The sequence below is a fragment of the Sminthopsis crassicaudata genome, chromosome 1, assembly GCF_048593235.1.
Source record: "Sminthopsis crassicaudata isolate SCR6 chromosome 1, ASM4859323v1, whole genome shotgun sequence".
Classification (NCBI taxonomy): Eukaryota; Metazoa; Chordata; class Mammalia; order Dasyuromorphia; family Dasyuridae; genus Sminthopsis; species Sminthopsis crassicaudata.
In genome coordinates this window covers 448,764,549-448,784,288 of record NC_133617.1, presented here as the reverse complement: position 1 = coordinate 448,784,288, position 19,740 = coordinate 448,764,549, and the positions used below count along the sequence as shown (strand labels likewise).

The 19,740-nt window shown below is 33.3% G+C and overlaps 1 protein-coding gene across 3 annotated transcripts in view; it reads left to right on the top strand.

Moving 5' to 3' along the window:
* The window catches only part of TJP2 (tight junction protein 2), a 143,198-nt gene that overhangs the window by 120,746 nt on the left and 2,712 nt on the right, over positions 1–19,740 (top strand). For all 3 annotated transcript variants that reach the window (XM_074280731.1, XM_074280730.1, XM_074280729.1), the window contains 10 exons: positions 2,022–2,130; positions 2,732–2,942; positions 5,511–5,698; positions 6,657–6,752; positions 6,857–6,936; positions 8,924–9,134; positions 13,082–13,182; positions 15,940–16,152; positions 17,165–17,275; positions 18,978–19,304. In XM_074280731.1, the coding sequence (XP_074136832.1) occupies positions 2,022–2,130; positions 2,732–2,942; positions 5,511–5,698; positions 6,657–6,752; positions 6,857–6,936; positions 8,924–9,134; positions 13,082–13,182; positions 15,940–16,152; positions 17,165–17,275; positions 18,978–19,304 (1,647 nt within the window). The remainder of the gene's footprint in view (positions 1–2,021; positions 2,131–2,731; positions 2,943–5,510; positions 5,699–6,656; positions 6,753–6,856; positions 6,937–8,923; positions 9,135–13,081; positions 13,183–15,939; positions 16,153–17,164; positions 17,276–18,977; positions 19,305–19,740) is intronic.

Genomic DNA, 19,740 nt, shown 5'->3' with positions numbered 1-19,740 from the left:
ATGCTAAAGACAAAACAGTTTTTCAAAGTGTGGAAACTAATAGCATTCAACATTTATGTGAGGGATAGAAAATCCTATCCAAAAATGATTACTCAGATCATTCATAGAAAAACAGAATTATTTATTAGAATCTCAAGAAGCGGACCCCATCCTGGTCTGTGAACCAAATTCACAGCAGGAGAGAGCCACTCTCTTGAAGATGTTCACAACTTTTATACATTTCAGACAAAGAATCTCCAAAATCCCACCCTCCATAGGTTGTGATTGGTCATACAAGTCTGCACTCCCCACCCCACCCCCCCTTTCCTTATTTGGTCAGTGGAATGCAACCGACAAGGTGATTTACAGCCTCCTCTTCTTTGGACAATGGAATGCAGCCTAGGCCTTCACGTGACTGGTGCCTATAGGTCTGGTTTACTTTAGTTCTTCATCATATCTTACTCCACACATTTATACCCCACAAAATGTTTTGTTTTCTGTTGTCATTCTAACAATGTGCGAGAAACTGTAGGATGTAATTTTTCCAAGTAAGAAACTATCTGGAGATTAGGAAGTAGATGGTCTTTGTGCCCAATTAAATTTTGTATTAATTATTCTCCCTCTGCAAAGAATAGAAAAATGATTTTGCCTTTTGTGCTAGAAAAACAAATACGTTGCATTAATGAATTGTAATCTGTAGCTGAAACAGAACCCACTTCAGGATAAAAACAGACTACTAAATAGCTAATTAAAGATTCTGACATAGTAACACAGAACAAATTCTAATACAAAATCCACAAGACACACGGGCATCCCTCTTGCCTGAAAATTTCTCCCTCCTGTCTTCTCTGGTTTCCTTTATGTCCCAGCTAAACCCCAACTTCTACAAGGATTTTCCCATCCTTTTTAATGCTAATTCCTTCTCTCTGTTTATTTCCTTCTATTTATCTTGTTTGTATGTTGATATCCTGCTCCACTTTTGACTGGAAGCTCTTTAAAAACAAGCACTGTCTTTTGCTTTCCTTTGTTTCCCTAGCGCTTGACACCATGCCTGAGACAAAGCGGGCATTCAATAAATGCTTGTCAACTGACTGCTTTGAGTCAAGTAAATTTGAAATTTAGGGAAGGAATTGAGAAAGGATCAATTCAGCTATGGTCCTCAGACTGGATAGAGCATCACAATACAGAGGCTTAGGCAAACACATGAATAGAAGGTGACAAATGCCAAAACATGCCAAATAAGGGCAATAATGGAGAGTTTAATTTGAGGTCCACAGGCTATTTTCAGGGGGTTGAGAATTTGGATTGGGGAAAAATTGTTTTGCTTATTAGTAACCTGTTGGGATTACTAGGTGAGAACTGAGGTTGTCTGGATAGTGACAAGGTGAGAATTCAGGTTTTCTGGACAATTACAAGGTGAGAACTCAGGTTGACTTGATAGAGGGGGCAAGCTCATTGGCTGGGGTGGTTCTTCCCAGAAGCCCTTGCATTATCCCACGCCCATTCTCTGGGAGGATAAAAAGAGACAGCACTGGGCGCAGAGAGCAGATCGGCCTGGAGAAGGATAAGAGCTGGAGGAGATTCAGAGCCAGGATTCAAGAAGAAAGACTCTGCATTGCATCAGGCTTGACGGGGCTCTCTGCAGGAAGGGAAGTCACTTCTAAGGACAAGAGTTAACAGCAACTGCGTGGAGACAAAGGTTCGTTACAGGAAGAAGAATCTGTCTGAGAGATTTGAGTAGACACAGCAGATCTCTTCCCAGAGAGCGATCCAGCAGCTTCTAGAGACGACAGCTCGCAACAGTAACCTTCAGTTGAAATTTAGTCTTTCCTTCAAGCATGTACTATGTAAGATTCCACAAGACTCTTAATTAAGTCCATGAAATTAAAAAAAAAAAAAAAAGCTAAGTCTGAATTGTCTCAGAATGAAGACAATTCAATTTGAATGAGTGTCATTTTTAATGCATTTCTTTTAAAATAAATTGGGGAATAATTTATGTTCAGAAATATCATTTCTTTGCTACTTATTTCTTTTTGCATTAGGTGAACTCTCAGGATTTCAGAGGCCTGGTTCGAGAAGATGCAGTTCTCTGCCTATTAGAAATTCCCAAAGGTGAAATGGTGACTCTTTTAGTTCAGAGCAGAGCAGATGGTAAGAACATTTTTCTTTATGTTGCGAAAATTGGTTTGGTCATTAATGAGCAGGTTGTTGAGGCCCTAACTTGTCAAGAGAAAATGTAGAAAGAATTTTTTTAATTGTAAAAAGTTTTGGTTGCTAGATAAAATTAAGGAAAATTTGGTTTTTGTATTAAGAGATAGGCTCATAAAATGTGTAATGAGTCACAGTTGGGACACCTTTGGAAACAAAAAAAATTGGAAGCTGTACATGTGTGTATTTTACTAATACATTTTCATTAACTGCGTGTACTTAAAAATGAATTTTTGGGATGCAAAGTCTGCCTTAAGGAGCTGTACTTGAAAGGGTAATTGGGTCTCCAGGTTTTGGCTTTAGGAGCAGGGTGGGTATCATTTCTTTAATTTAAATTCAATAGTGCCATTTGTAATAAAAAAAGAGGTGTGTCCCAGTGGCTTTGGATTGTGGAAGACTAATGAAAAAAGGGAAAGGCATTTATAATATTCTTCCATAAAGAGCTGAACTCCCAAGAAAGGATGGTTTCATAAAGACATAGGAAATAATTGACAGTGAAGGATTATCATAGTCAGCCAATCTAAAAGATGCTTGTCCTTTCCAGTATATAGGGACATTCTGGCCTGTGGCAGAGGGGACTCGTTTTTCATCAGGAGCCACTTTGAATGTGAGAAAGAATCACCTCAAAGCTTAGCATTCACAAGAGGGGAGATTTTCAGAGTAGTAGATACGCTGTATGATGGCAAACTGGGTAACTGGCTAGCTGTGAGAATCGGAAATGAGCTGGAAAAAGGCCTAATTCCAAATAAAAGCAGGTATGTGAATTACAATATTCATAAATGCTCCATGAAAGCTAATATACCCAAATTCTGGGTTATTTAATCAAATTTATAATTATGTATTTTGCATTTATCTTCTCCCTATAAATTGGGCTTAAAGATGAAAGGGAGGGATCCATCATCTCTGTTGTGTATGTTTGACATCCATACAACTGTTCTACCTCATGATGACATTTGAATAATTTCCAAGGCAGTATTTAATTCTCTTCTTGAACTTAAGTTGTCATTCAACCTAGACTCTCAGGAAAGGGGCTATGAACCTGTAAATATTTGTTGATTAATTGACCATGAGCAGTCCCCAAAAAGTATAGCTTTTTATTATATTATTATTGTAGCTTAGAAATTATTATTATTTTTATAAACTATATTCAATTGACAGTTTTTTCCTCTTCTTTTCGGGTATAAAAGGAAGAAAAAAGCCTTTGTAACAATTATACATTTACAAACAAAACATTTCCACAATGGCCATGTTCAAAAAAATTATGTTTCAATTTATACCATGAACCGATCACTTCTGTCTAAATTGGTTTTAGTGGGAAATTGATTTCTTTAATAATAATGGCTCAGATTTAAATAATTCTTAAAAATTCTTTATATTAACTAATATCAGTTTGCTTTAGTGTAAAATGCAATGCATAAGTAAAAGTTGCCCAGCTATATTAGAATCAAAAATGGAATCTACTGGTCATTTGAAAGAAACTCCAAAAGAAAAGTCCCAAGGAACTCCTAAGTTAAAGAAAAAGTGCTACAAATATTTAGAAAGAAGAAATTCAATTTCCAGAGAAATGAAGGCAGATTGACGTAAAATCTGGCACTTCTACACATTAAAAGAGAGTTTGGAATATAGTATTCTGGAAGACAAAAGATAAATACTTAAAATCAATAATTATTGGTCATGTAAAACTATGATTTTTCCTATAGAGAAGTGTTAGAAGGGGTGTGGGGGGGGTTTTGGGGAGGAACCCTTTAATGGAATGAGGATTTTTAAGCTTTTCTGATGAGATCAAGCTAAGTAGAAGTTTAGAAATACGTAAATGAAGAGAAACCTTAGAAATTTTATTTGAGCAACTAGAAGCAGTTGTATGGTGGTGTAATGCTACTACCATTTTAATTCAAGGAGAATAAGTGGCCCTTCAAAACCTATTGCTCAAAGGGTATTTAAAGAGTTAAATTAAAATATTAGAGGTCCTGAAAGAGGAGTGGTTTTGTTCTGAGGGTGTGAGAAGGGAAAAGAGATAATGTAAAAGGAATAAATATAATGATATACTTGGGATATATGAGAAGATTATACAAAAATGCAGGAAGAGAGGAACATGAGCATCAAATAAACCTCACCTGTCTGAAATGGACAAAGTAGGGTTGAACGCACTCAGAGTGTGGTGCAGAAATAAACTGAACAGAACATTATTCAGGGATCATTTTGGGAGGCTGGTTAGTAAGGGGGTAGATAATATTGGAAGGGAATAGGTGGAAGCAAAACAAACTTGAAGAGAAATTGATTAAAAGAGAGGAAAAAAGGAAAAAAACTATCATCTAAGAGCTCAACAAAGGAATAGCTCAACAAATTTTGATATAGGAATATAATGGAATCTTGAGCAGTATAAATTGATATAATATGAATTAGAACCAGAACTGTTCTTTTACTAGGACATGGTAAATAAAAAACAACTTTGAACAACTTAACTCTGACCAATACAACATCTAGCTATGTTTGTAAAAGACATATGATGAAGCATTTTATGTTCTGACAGATGATGGATTAAAATGCAGAAAGACATTTTGATGTGACTTTGTGGGCTCATTTTGTTTGACTGAGCTTATTTGATAGAAAGTTTTGTTGTTGTTGTTGTTTTTGTTTTTGTTTTTGTTTTTTGTTTCATTTTGTTTTGTTTTGTTTTGCTTTTTCTTTTTCAGTTTTTGGTTTGGAGGAAAAGGGAGGTAGAAATGGTAATGCCTTAAAAAAATAAATTGAAACATTTAAAAATGCACAGAAGGGAATAAAAAGAAATTCAGAAAGATGTAGAGACCAGGAAAACAGTTTTGAAAGTAACATGTGATACTTTTAACATATTTAACATGTATTGGTCTACCTGCCATCTAGAGGAGGAGGTGGGGGAAGGAGGGGAAAAGTTGGAACAGAAGATTTTGCAAGAATCAATGCTGAAAAATTAGCCGTTCATATATCTTGTAAATAAAAAGCTATAATAAAAAATAAAATGTGTATATATATATATATATATATATATATATATATATATATATATATATATATATATATATATATATATATATATATAATGTGATTTATTATATCCTTTTTTTAAAAAGGAAGATAAACAATTTTACATACAATTTTCTTTTTTGTTATCTGTGTTTTTAGAAATGCCCTTTTTGTCATTTAAGATCATAATAAAAAAATTTGTTTAAACAAGTTTAGAATTTACTATGTTTTATGTAAGTTCCCAGTTTCTCAGTGTAACACAATCCTTTTCTGGATTCAAAAATTTAATTCCTTTATTTATTCCTTTATTTATTTATTTTTAGGGCAGAACAAATGGCCAGTGTACAGAATGCTCAGAGGGACAACTCTGGAGACAGGGCAGATTTCTGGAGAATGCGTGGTCAGAGATCTGGAATTAAAAAGAATCTGAGAAAAAGTCGAGAAGATTTAACTGCTGTAGTATCTGTTAGCACCAAATTCCCAGCTTATGAAAGGGTCCTACTTCGAGAGGGTGAGAAATATAGAAGTGATTTTTCTTCTATAGTGGCCTGTTTGCCTTCAGAATAGGGTTGTGTTGAGATTTAGTTTATCAGAGATTACCCAGACAACAAACTATGCCAATTTCCTAGTAAAAGTGTTTTTGAAACTCTCTGCGGGAATATTTTCAGGATTCCTTTTTTTTTTTTTTTTTTCCTGTTTAAGTGCTATTCAGAAGTTTATATCCTAACCTTATTCTCATATTTATAATCACAAAAGGACAGCAAATATTGAAGAATATTCTGCGGTTTTATAGACAATCTTCTTTTTTGTGGTTAGTCAAAAATTTGGGTTTTTTTTTTAAGTCAAAATAGAATATTTTCTGATCTTTGCATTCCCTTCAGCGATGACTCAATCCTTTTCTAGCTTAAAAAATTTAATTCCATGGTATCTTTCTTTAATCTTTCTTCTCTCCTCTATCTCTTCCTCCCTCCTCCACTCCTCTTTTGCTGTCTTTTTAAAGAACTGAACAGATGACCATTTCCAGAGAGGTAACTGTGGAGACAGGGAAGATTATTAAATTCTAAATTTAAGTGAGGAAAAAACCATTTTTCTTTGGGGGGAAAAAAAAAAAACATTTTAATTCGAACTGGATCTGTGATTTCTTTAGTATAGTTCCCTATACTATAGAGAACTCCCAATGAGGAAACTTCTACAAATGCAAATTAATATCTCTTCTGCAGCTATAAGTTAAAAAGCTGCCTGGAGCATTTAGTGATTAAGTGACTGTGTGACAAAATTACATAGCTGGTATATATCAGAGTCAGAATTGTAACCCTGTCTTCCTGACTCAGAGATCAAATTTTTGTGGCCTGCTTTATAAGATCACTCACATCAAATTTTACTATCCTGGAATCTAAAAAACCATTTTAGGTACACTAATAATATTAAAATTGTATATGTATCCAGAAGATTTTTTTTGTCTTCTTTAGCTGGTTTCAAGAGGCCTGTGGTTTTGTTTGGACCCATAGCTGATATAGCCATGGAAAAGTTGGCCAATGAATTGCCTGGTGTGTTTCAAACTGCCAGTAAGTCTCACTGTTCTTTTTTTTTTTTTTTAATGATTTAGTTATTTATGTATATAAAATATTTAATCTGTATTTCTCTAAAACCAAAAATACTATTCTCATAGAGACAGAACCAAAAGATGCAGGATCGGAGAAGTCCAGTGGAGTTGTGCGATTGAATACTGTGAGACAGATTATTGAACAGGTAAGGTAATTCAGGAGGCAGCTAGGTAATAAAATAGATTGTTGGAGTTATCTGGTGACCCTGGGCAAATCATTTAATCCAGTTTGCCTCAGTTTCCTCATCCATAAAATGAGCTGGAGAAGGAAATGACAAAACAGTCCAATATCTGGGGCTCACAAAGAGTTAGACATGACTAACTGAACAAGAAGAAGATAATTCAACTACTCTATTTTTATCAGGAGTAAATGGGGCAAACAACTCAAAGAGGTTTGTTAGGAAACTAGGCATGGAAGCCAGAGTGTACCAAAAAGAGAGGTGGAATGTTGCCTATAGCAAATTGAAAGTAGGCCAATCTGGCATAACAAATATGTGAATAGGAATAATGGGAAATAGGTAGACTGGAATCAGATTGTGAAGTCCTTTAAATATCAAACAACAGAGTTCATATTTTATCCTAAAAGTAAAAGGGAAATATTTAGAAAGACCTGTGCTTTTTTAAAAAGCAAAATCATGTTTTGATGTCTGTAGGAGAATGAAAGGGATTGGAAGCAAGGAAAGATTCAGATGATTCTCAATATAGTATAGGCAAATAATAATCAGGGCTTACACTAGGATGACTAAATGAGAAAAGAGGAAATGTGTGAGATATATCACAGAGAGGTAAAATTGACAAGATTTGGCAACATGAAAGGTCAAGAAGAAGAAAGAATTGAGAATATGTTTATTGTTGTTAAATTGGGTGACTAGAAGGAAGTTGTTATACTTAGAAATGGAAAAGTTAGGAGGAGGTATGGGTTTAAGGAAAGAGATAAGTTCTTTTTGTACACATTGTCTTTGAGATGCCTGTTGGACATTTAAATGTCATCCAAGATTGTTTAATTTGTTGTATAATTTGAGTTCAATAGAGACGAGATTCTGTGTTGATATATTAAGTTGGAGGTATCTAAAGGACATCCACTCCAAAGTGTCTAATGAATAGTTAGGTGATGTGGGATTGGAACTCAGGAAAGAAACTAGGAGAGCATATGTAGATTTAGATACCACCTTTGTAGAAACTGATGAGATCATCTAGTATGTGTCAAGTCAGGGGAAACAACATAGCTGATGATCAAGCAAGACACTGAGGAATGGTCAGAGATGTATGAGAACCAAGAGAGTACACTGTCACATCCCACTTTTTTCTCTCCCAAAAAAACCCTCAGAGATAAGAAAGTGACCAAATGCTCCAAAGAAATCAAGATAGATTGAGGATAGATACAATAATTAAATCGATGAGATAAACCATCCAGAAAGTATAGGGAGAGAATAGGGCTCAAGACAAAGCTCTGGGGTATATCCATACTTCAGGTGGAGTTTATAATAGATGCAGTAGATTGAAAAATAAATGATTAGACACATAGGAAAACTAAGAGAAGACAGTCACAAAAGCTGGTGGAGGAGAGAATACTCAAAAGCTAAAGAGATCTAGAAGAATGAGGAAGATAATATTTAGCAATTAAAGAGATATTAGTGGTCTATAATAGAGCAATTGTAGTCAAATAGTAAGGTTTAGATATCAGATTGCAAGGGACTGCCAGGGAATAAGAAGTGGAGTAACAAATTTTAGCTAGCTTTTTCTAAAAATTTGGTTGTAAGGAGAAGGGATGATCACTTAAAGAGAATGGCAAGGTTAGGTGAAGATTTTTTTATAGAAGGGCATTTATATGTAGGCAACAGAAGAGGAGGCATTTCTAGAGTTTATGTGTTCTTGATAGAATTGTAATGTGCTGATAAGATTTGTTCTGAAAGAAGTGCTAATGAGGAAAACATGACTATTTTGGGGGAAAAAATAGTTTTCTTGTTATCCTTAACTGACTATAAATGCTTAATGATTGCTACTGCTGCTTTTCCCTACTATCATACATATATTTGATTTCCAAGTGTTCTGTTACTTTGTCTACTTAATATAAATTATTTCTTTTGTTATGATACAAAAATCTCCTTATTTTTATCCTTATTTTCATAACAGAATAAGCATGCACTTCTGGATGTGACCCCTAAAGCCGTGGATTTGTTAAACTATACCCAATGGTTCCCAATTGTGATCTTCTTCAACCCAGACTCTAGACAGGGAGTAAAAACAATGAGACAGAGGTTGAATCCTACATCTAACAAGAGTTCTCGGAAGCTATATGATCAAGCCAATAAACTAAAAAAGACTTGTGCTCATCTTTTTACAGGTAAGCAAATTTTAACTCTTCAGATAGAGAGGCAAGAAAGGTTGATAAGGGAAGGAATAAGTGTGAGCTTTAAATAATGAATTTGGGAAAAGGTTTCTGAAACTTAAGAAACACAGTGTAATCCTACAGTGTTGAATATGCCATAATACATGAATTATTTAAATCTAGAGTTGAAGTGATCCTAGAGGCCAATCCAATCAAACCTCATTGTGGCCCAGGGAGATTAAGCAATATGCCCAAGATCACAGAGATGTTGTCAGAGATGCTTTATGAATCTCTGTCCTTTGACAGTGCTTCTGTCTAGCAGAGAGATTTTCTTTTGTTTTGTTTTGGGGCTTCAAATTAATTGCTCATGTGCTCTACTGTTGAATGGTAAGGGTATGCTCCAAATTCAGAAGCTTTCTCTTGAACTTTTTGTGTGGGACTTCCATGAAAACATGTGTTTTCACATAGTGGTGAAATAATTAATGATATTTGATCCCTGTTGATACCTGTATCCTTGGTCTAAACAAGTGGGTATAGAACTACTCTGTGGGATGATGGAATTTTTATGGGGAAATGGGCATTATTCATAGAATCACAGAATTTTGAAAGTTAGAAAGGGTCATCTAGTGCAAACTGCTCATGAAAGTAATTAGATCTTTGATCCTTTCTGTAAGACTTAGAATGTGTTACAGAACTTGGAGATTATATTTATATCAGTTTAGATCTCCATGAATTGGAACTGGGCCTGTGTGAGCAAAGTCTAGGTACCAATACAAGTTAGCAACTTCTCTGTAACCTATGATCTTAAGAGAGTTACCTAGATTAGTGAGAGTTTGAGTAAATTGATCACCTAACCACTATGTCTCAGATTTGAGCCTGGGACTTCCTGGTTTTTTGCTAATTTGTATATTCACTATACCACAATATTTCTCTTTTATAAGGATTTATGTGACTTCCATGAATTACTGTGTAATTGTGGTTCTTCCCTAAGCATCAAAACCCAGGGCACACATTTATTTTAAGTTGACTATTTTACAACATCAATAAATTTTGTAGAACTTTGGTTAAAATGATGTTGACATAGTAAACTAAAATTGCTGATTTTTCTCCTAGAAGCGATTGATTCATAGATGATAGTTGATTGTAACACTTGCTGTTTTTTCTTTTAACTCACAGATTTTTAAACTTTTCTCACTCTACCCCAAATAAATAAGGAGTTAATGATAAAGTATCGCTTTTATATACTATTAGTAAATTAACTGTTATAATGCTCTTATTTTTTAAAAAAATTATTTATAACAGGAATAGGTTTTGTGTTTTTTCCATTTTGTTCCTAAATAGATTGAATACGCATCACTCTTTTTACCCTTTTTAGTTGTTGTACTTGAAATGTAATTTAGTAAAGAGCATCTTTGTGTTCTAATGCTCCTTCAGAATTTCCCATTTTATACTCTGTGAACTTAGTCACTGAAGGACTACTTTGATTGTTTCTCTTATGTTACAAGACTGTCATGGCCACAGATAGCAAAATCTTTGGCATAGATCATATAGGACCATAACTAGGAAATAATAAATCACAATTATTCTTTGAAATTTTCGGCTTATTCCCCAAATGTCAAGGTTTGGGGATTTTTTTTTAAAGAACATTTTTTGTGTATTTGGGTAATTTTCTAACTTCTTTGAACAACTTTAAGAGTTGACATATCCAAAGGTCATCAATAGAATTTCATTAAAAGAAATAATATCATTAATGATAGTATCAGGTACATAGTAGTTTGTCACATTTATCGCTGTTGTTTAAACTGTGCCAATCTTGGAGCTGGAAAGAACCATATTCATCATTAATAATTGGATCTACTTATTAGATCAGTCATGGTTTCACATTTGTTTAGGGGTATATGAATATATATATTTCTGTTTTACAGAAATAAAATAGAATAGCATTTTTATTCTTTATTTGCTTTTCCTTTTTTTTTTTTTTAATGTGTTTTCATTTCTTTATTTAGACTTAATAGCCATTACCATTTGTGTGACTGATTTATCCTTATTAGCCCTACAGATCTACTTTTCTAAGAGTGATTAAAAATTAACATTTTGGGTTATCACCATTTAGAAATAAATAAGATTGCCATATTCCTAAACCCATGTCCTTTATTTTTTCCTGTTTGCTTTTTTCTGTCCTGTGAATGTTTATTTGTTGTCACATTTTGAAAAGTAGTTTTTAGTAAATATTACCCTTTTAAATTTTCATAAATACTAAAAGTATTTGCATAAATTTAGAAGTATGATAAATCTAATACCATTAGTATAGGACAAATTTGCTTGAAGGGATCAGGGTCATGGATATTCTAAAACTCTACAGATGATCAAAACATTTTTTTAACTTAGAAAGCATTTTTGAATTTATTTTTTTTAACTAGAGGATCTTCATAAGGCAGTTGGGGTTAAGCGACTTGCCCAGAGTTACAAAGCTAGCAAACATCAAATATGTGAGGTTGCATTTGAACTCAGGTTTTCCTGACTCCAGGTCTATTCAATTGACCATTTAGCTGCCCCTCTTCTGAATTGTATTTTGAAGATTATACTTTAATCAGGATTACTTGTTTATGTTCTCTGAATACCCACCAACTCAGAGTGAGTGGCAATAGCTCATAAATCCTTTGGCTTACAGTTGTTAAAGCAGCCTAGCTATGGGTAATCCAGGCACAGGCAAGGGAATTGACAAGTATTTTAAGGTCATGCTTGGTGCATTAAATCTGACTTCTTTTCATTTCTCATTTTGGTCCTCACAACACTTCTGTGAAGGAGATTCTGTTAATATCTTGAATGGTATAGGTGAAGAAACCAAGGCTCAAAGAGGTTGTGATGTACCCTTAGTGTTCGCACACTTAAGAAATCTCAGCAGCAGAATCCAAAATTTGAACCTCATACTTGCTCCACCATGAAATGATATAATAATGATTCTAAAATCTTACAAAAACCTTAAAGTGCTATATAAAGGTTAAGTAGAAGAAGCAGTATGGACAGTGGATAGTGATAGAGTTGGCATCAGAAAGTGCTGAGGTCACAATTTAGCTCTAACATTTATTCAGCATGGGCAAATTACTGAATGTAATTTGGGCCTCAAACAAAGCTGTGAAGGCTAGACTTTAGAAAGTTGTTGAGATTTTTATGAAGGGAGTTCCCCTATATTCTGTTAAATTGGATAGGCATATTAATAAAACATGCCATTGTTTTATATAGACAAGTAAGCATTACGGTATAATCTTTTTAAGATACCTTATCTATAACATACCTAATATTTTGTGATTTTGAAAACATGTAATTACATTTGTTAATGATAAATGTTTTCAAAAACCTTTTCTGAAATAGAAATGTCAATAGGAAATCCACAAATAAAATTTCCTGACCAAAAAATAAAAAAGGATTTGGAATAAGAGAACCTGGGTTTGAATCCCAACTTCACAAATTTTATCACTTAGGTCAAAGTTACAGCATATGCAAATTGAGAGGGCTGAATTTAATATGACCCAGAGTTTCTTTTAAATCTATGATGCTTATCATTTTAACTAATTTTATTCTGTGTCTGATATTAGAAGAATCACTAACATTTTTTAATATAGCCACTCATAAGTGACTCAGGATAAAGCACTGGACATAGCCCCAAATCCTGCTTTAAACAATTACTTGAGGTGTAAACTACTTATTTAATTACAAATTATAAAAATGATTATAAAATCACTTTCTACCTTACTCTTGTTTTTTGAGAAGGAGGGTAATAATAGCCCTCACAAAGGACTGTTATGAGGATCAAATGAGGTAACATATATAAAATTTTTGCATATGTTAAATGCTAGTTTTTGTTATGTATAGGACAGAACTGATGGAATAACAACATTTTAAGTAAACTATCTTTTGTTAGAGAAATATGGTCTTGTACGAAAATGTTTTCTTTTCAATAGGTACAGTCAATCTCAATTCAGCTAATGACAGCTGGTTTGGCAGCTTAAAAGATTTAATTCAACAGCAGCAAGGAGAAGCAGTTTGGGTATCAGAAGGAAAGGTATGTAAAAAAGATGTCCTATAACTCTATCCAATTCTTTCTTTCAGAATCCTAAACAAAATAATAATGTTATAAACCTATTTCCAAAAAATTGAATTAAACATCTGTTAGCACAGTTCTGAATTTAACAAATCTCTTTTCAACAAGTAGGAACAAAGATAGTCACCTAAAATATATAGAAATCCTATACACACTTTTTTATTTTTAAGTTAAAAAGTTGTGTTAAAATTCCCTTATATCCAAGTCAGAGTATAGTTTTTGTGAGACAGGGAGAACTTGGAAATGAAAAAAAATGCTGATGAAAATAATTTTTAAAACATATGACTAGAAGTTTAAAAAGCAATGAAATTAATTATTTAAAAAGAAGTTAAATAATAGCCTTATTTGGAGTAGATGAGTGAGGCTAGTTATAAAATCTACATTCCATTACATAGGACCCAAGTTCAAATCTGGTCTCAGACACTTAACACTTCCTAGCTGTGTGACCCTGGGCAAGTCACTTAACCCCAGCCTCAGGAGGGGGGAGGGGGGGAATGAAGTAACCTCTCTCATCAGAAGCAATACTAGTTTAAAATACTTTTATCAAAAGAGATTTTATAACTAGCCTCACTCATCTACTCCAAATAAGGCTATTATTTAACTTCTTTTTAAATAATTAATTTCATTGCTTTCTAAACTTTTTAAACTTCTAGTCATATGTAACCTCTCTCTTGGGTCCTCCTGAATTCAGGGCTGGTGCTCTATCCACTGCGACACCTAGCTGCCCCTCATATCTGCCCCCTAGAGAGAGGTTACTTCAAAAGAAAAATGTAGTCCTTACAAGAAAGTAAAATTTCATCCTGCCTAAACCTTACCAATTTTTTTCTGGGAATCAGCAAGACCTCCCTTCCTCCTAAGAAAAAACAAAAACATATCAAATACACACAAACAGAAATATTTTGTTTATATGAAAATAACCAACAGCCAAGTAATAATTTTCTTTTAAAAGAGTCCATCAATAACTTTAATCAAGAATATATATATATATATATATATATATATATATATATATATGTAGATCCAAGTCAATTTTCATAAGAAGGGGAGATAGAGAAGGTAGCAGACAAGCTAAAGGGAAGCTACTGAAAGAGCTGCCCCCAAAAAAGCCTAAAGGCTGAAGGGATAATGATGAAAAAAGGAAAAAGACTGGAGACTTGAATTTCAATGGGGCTTTTAAAAAGAAAGGAGGAGTAGACATACTTCAGAAAAACTTGGCAAGACTTACATGAACTGTTGTTTAGTGAACAGAACCAAGAGATTGTTGTACAGAGTATTATTAGTATGATGATCAGCTGTGAATGACTTAGCTATTTAGTGATTCAAGACAATTCCAAAAGTCTTATTGAAAAATGCCACCCACATCCAGAGAAAGAACTGATGGAATCTCTGTGCAGATTGAAGCATACTATTTTTCACTCTATTTTTTGTAATTTTTTTTTTGTTGTTGTTCTATTTGTTCTTTTACAACATGACTAATATAGACATATGTTTTTTGTGATTGTACATATATCAAATCTATATCTATCAAATAAACTATTTAGGAGGGGAGGGAGAAAAATTAGAACTCAAAATTTTTTGAAAATGAATGTTAAAAATTATATGTAATTTTATATGTAATTGGGGAAAAATAAAATAATTTTGTTTAAAAGGAAGTTGCTCTTATGGCTTTCCCCATTCGCTGGAAGTTTCTCCCTCAACTGCCATTGTTAACTGTATGACTTCTTGTCCTGGAATTCTCTGGTGCAATTATGTTGTACTTGAGATACATTGTTGTTAATTTAATTATAGTTGAAAGTCTTTGTTATTTTTAGGTCTTATGATTGACATTAAAGTTCCATAACTATATTAATTTTCTAGATGTCATTATTCAGGCAGCAAATGTAAATGAGTCATCCATTAGTTAGCATTTAGTTTGCATCCACTAGTTAGCTTTTATGTGAGATGAAAAGTTGTGTATAATTGATTTCAGCCTTCTAAAAACTTAAATTTAGTAAGAAGGAGATATAAGGCTTACAGAATAATAGCTACAATATAAGGCAATATGTAATAAATAAGTTTCATACAAATGTTACACAAACTTGGTACTAAAATGGAGTCAAAAAAAAATTTGAGCTAGGCTACAAGGAATGAGTTGACTACATTTTGATAGATGAATATGTCGTACAAAGAGACAAAGGTAAAGGTAGAGCAAACATGAATAAAATCACATAATCAGATGACGCTATTCATTTATAGAAAATGATTAACTAGAATAATTTCTAGAAAATGATTATCAACTCTAGTTGGGGAATTTCAAAAAGGGCATTTTGGAGCTACATTATACAGGGTCATGAATGCCTTGAAATTTAAGCTTGATTTAGTAGATAAGAGGTGTTGAAATTTTTGAGCAATTAGTCACTTCAAAAGACTTCTCTAGATGATGTGCAGATTGAATTGAAGTAGATCAGCTGAAGGAAATTAGTTTATGCCTAAGAATAGAACTGAAGATTGTAGTCAATATTAAAATCCAAAAGGAGAATCATTAAAATGCAATATTAAAATTTTAAAAATATTTAAAATTTAAAAGGTAGCTATGATGTTTTTACTCCATCAAAAAAAAATCCATTTTAAAAGACAGGTCTACTTTGTCACCTTTAAATGAATTTTCAGCATTAACTTTCAATATTATTGACAAACTTTACTAACTCCACAAAATCCTTTCCTTTTCTACATCCTAAGTTGGAAGGGATGGATGATGATATGGATGACCGGATGTCCTACTTAACTGCTATGGGTGCTGACTATCTGAGCTGTGACAGTCGCTTGATCAGCGACTTTGAAGATACAGATGGAGAGGGAGGTGCATATACTGATAATGAACTTGATGAACCAGCAGAGGAGCCTCAAGTTTCTTCAATTACCCGTTCATCTGAACCAGTGCAACATGAAGAGGTAAGAAACCCACTAGCAATTTGGTCAGTGGGCAGGAAAAAAAATCCTGTAAAATAAGTGATGATTTTCTTATTTGTCTTTCTTCTTTCCTCACTTTATTTATTTACTTCAACAGTAAGAGTTTTGATAATCATTTATTAGTAAACTAAATACATCCATTGCTAATCTAGGTAGCCATTTGCAGTGCTATGAATTCTCAATAGTTTAATGTTCCTTTTTAATATTGCTTTAGTATGGATTTCATGTTTGTTATTTGGTTCCATCTCTCCAATCAGCTTCCTCTATTTTGATTTTTTAATTATGATTAATGTATGTATATATACACATAATACATGCATGTACATATACTATGCATATGCTTTGCACATACATTGACCTATGCAAATGATGTTATGTTTGTATGTATAACTACTGCTGCTTTTGTTCTATTATTGCTTTTAATGAATGAAACATATGAATTTGCTATTTATTAAATGAAAAGGGAAAATAAAATTGAGTGAAAAAAGGCCGCCCTTCCTAAAACAGCTACATAAAACTACAAAGAGGAGTTTTAGAGAAAAAAATCTTTAGTTTTTATGAGTTTTATTATACTATTTATTAGATAAACTTCAGAAATAGTAACATTAGGTTGTAACAATAATAGACATTCTGTGGAACAGAAGATAGATCGAAGTGTTAACCCTGAATTCAGGAAGATTAATGCCCAGGTTCAAAATCTTGTGTGCCAGTCATTTAACTTCTTGGTGCCGCAGGCAGTTTTTTAAGAGTATATAAATTATAAAGTGGAGAGATTTTGCTCCACTCATTAATTCACTGGTTTAGAACAAATAAAAAGTTGAAATAATCAAATTTTTACTTAAATTGTTGATTCAAAAAATTTTAAGCCTATTAGATTCAAGCCTGTACTTAAGTAAGCCCAAGACAAAATAGACAACATCCCAGGAAGTAAGAAAAGCTGTCACTTAAGCCTCTGCATTGATGTTCTTGTTGTATAAACCTTTATCTCTTGTAGAACATACGGAAACCCAGCCCAGAGCCAAGAGGTCAGATAAAGAGGGCTGCTAGTAGAGACCAACTTAGGGATAATAGCCCACCTCCAGCATTCAAGCCTGAGCCACCAAAGGTATGTTCATGGGAAACTTTTTTTTCCCCCAGTATGGCATCTTTATCTCAGCCACATGTTCTATAATAAGAATAAAAACCTACTTCTTTTTTTCCTAAGATTAAAAGTGAGTTTAACATATTGGATTAAGCTTTAGACTTTGAATTGGGAATTCAACTTTTTTAGCTGAAAAAATAGAATTAATAATACCTTGTAGAAATTAGAATATTATTGCAAGTCTCAAGTGAGATTATTTTATTAAATACTGTTTTTTCAGTCATGTCCAACTCTTTGTGACCTTAGTAGGGTTTTCTTGACAAAGATAATTAGTTTGCCTTATTTCCTTCCGTGGTTCATTATGCAGGTGAGTTAAACTAAGCAAATGACGTTAAATAATTTTCCCAGAGTTGCAGGTTGTCTAATGTCAGATTTGAATTCAGGTCCTTTTAATTCCAGGGCCAGCACTCTTATTTACTGGACCACTTTTAGCCTTTATTATACTTATAACATATCAAATCACTCTCTGTATGTGTGTTTTTATATAACATGTAAGCTTTAAAACACTGTATTAGGTTTTATTTTTATTTTAGCCTATGGGGAGCTCAACATTAGGAAATGAAAAATATAAGAATAGTACTCTAAAGAAAGGAAATGTTGGGCCTTTAATTATTAGGGTCTTTAATCTTTCACATTATTGTTAGAAATATTGGAAACTTGGAATTAAAGCTAAATATCTGTATTTTTCTATCAAATGACAACTCTCTGTCTACATTTTAGGAGTTGGCTATTCTCAGAAATTTTTTTGTGACTAATTGTCTGTACCTAAACTAACTTATGAAGTATAGAGGAGCCCAGAATAAATACAAGGCAATGCACACTTATATCATCTGACATCTCTCTAACCACAAATCGAAACTATTTCTTTCATAAACAACTTATTTTTATTCTAATAAAAAATTTTCCCTTTAATTTAGTACATTGGTATTTTTTAGAATATAGGGAAGAAGTGAGAAAATTTTTGCCTTGATCAAGAACATTAATGACTTCTGCAACATGCTGTTAATTAAAAACTATCAGCTATTCTGGAATCAAATGGACTCAAACAGGAAGTCTGATGCCCCAATATCCTACTGTCAGTTTTAGGATTAGTCTTACAGTTTGCATCTAGACTTGGACCATCTAGTCTAACTTGGTTTTCTTTGAAATGTTATGAGATTATCCTTCTAGAAAAGAAAAGGATATGCTGAATCCATTTACCTTCCTATTTTGGAATACTTGAAATACCAAGATCAGAATGTCTGCAGAAACAGATACCAAGAATATGCTATATAACCCACTCATTTTAGATACAGATCATGTTCTGTTGGAATGATCACTGATGCTAAATTCAAATCCTCAGTCTTCTATTTATTAGATATGTACCTTTGGCAAATCACATAATATCTTTAAGCCTCTGTTTCCTTCTCTGTAAAATAAAAATATTGGATTACTTGGTCTTCTAAGGTCCCTTCCAGTTCAGTATATTGATCCTATGACCTGGATTTAAATTTTATCTCTTCGCTCTTACTATTTTTATGGCATTGGCCACTTACACCTCCCTTGCGTTCAGTTTCCATATTTAAAATGTGGGTGTTAGGCTAATGAAATTCTGTGGTTCCTTGTAATTCTAGACACACGCTCCTATGATGAAAACTCAAGCTAAATCTGTTTTTGCTATCTGTAGGCCAAACTCCAAAACAAAGATGAATCCTTTGACATATATAAATCCCATGAATACAAGACAAACAACTCTGTTACTGCCAATAATGAAATTCCCGGGGCAGCCACTAAAACATATGCTCCACCTGTTCCTCTGAAACCTGCCTTTGGACGTTCTATCTTGAAGCCTTCTGTTTTCCCATCCCAAGAAAAGGAGGAGGATGAAGGAAATGGGGAAGAAACAGACAATACTCCAAAGTCAGTTCTTGGCAAAGTTAAAATATTTGAGAAGATGGATCACAAGGCAAGAATACAGAGAATGCAAGAACTTCAAGAAGCACAGAATGCAAGGGTAAGATATATTTGAAAAATAAAACCTGCTTGGATTATTTTATTGGTTGTGTGAAATCCTATGATCACTTGAATAAATTGTGTATATTGGCATATTGGTTTCATTTTAGTGTTAGAGATGAGGTAAAACATTTTCTCTAAAGTTAAATTTACATTATTGAGTGTTTGAAGTTTGAACTGTCAAAAAGCTTTGTTACTGAAAATAATATTTTCTTACTGCTAAATAAAAAGTCTTGGAGGCTTTTGCTTAGTGGATTATGCCTGTCATTATCAATCAGTCACAGATAAGCATGAATGCTTCTGGATATCTTTTGCATTTGACATTTCATTCACAGTGACATTTCACTCACAATGACATTTCAGTTGTTCCTGGATATAAGCCACTCATCATAGGAACATGGGTCTAGAACTACAAGGAATCACAGAATTTCATTAGC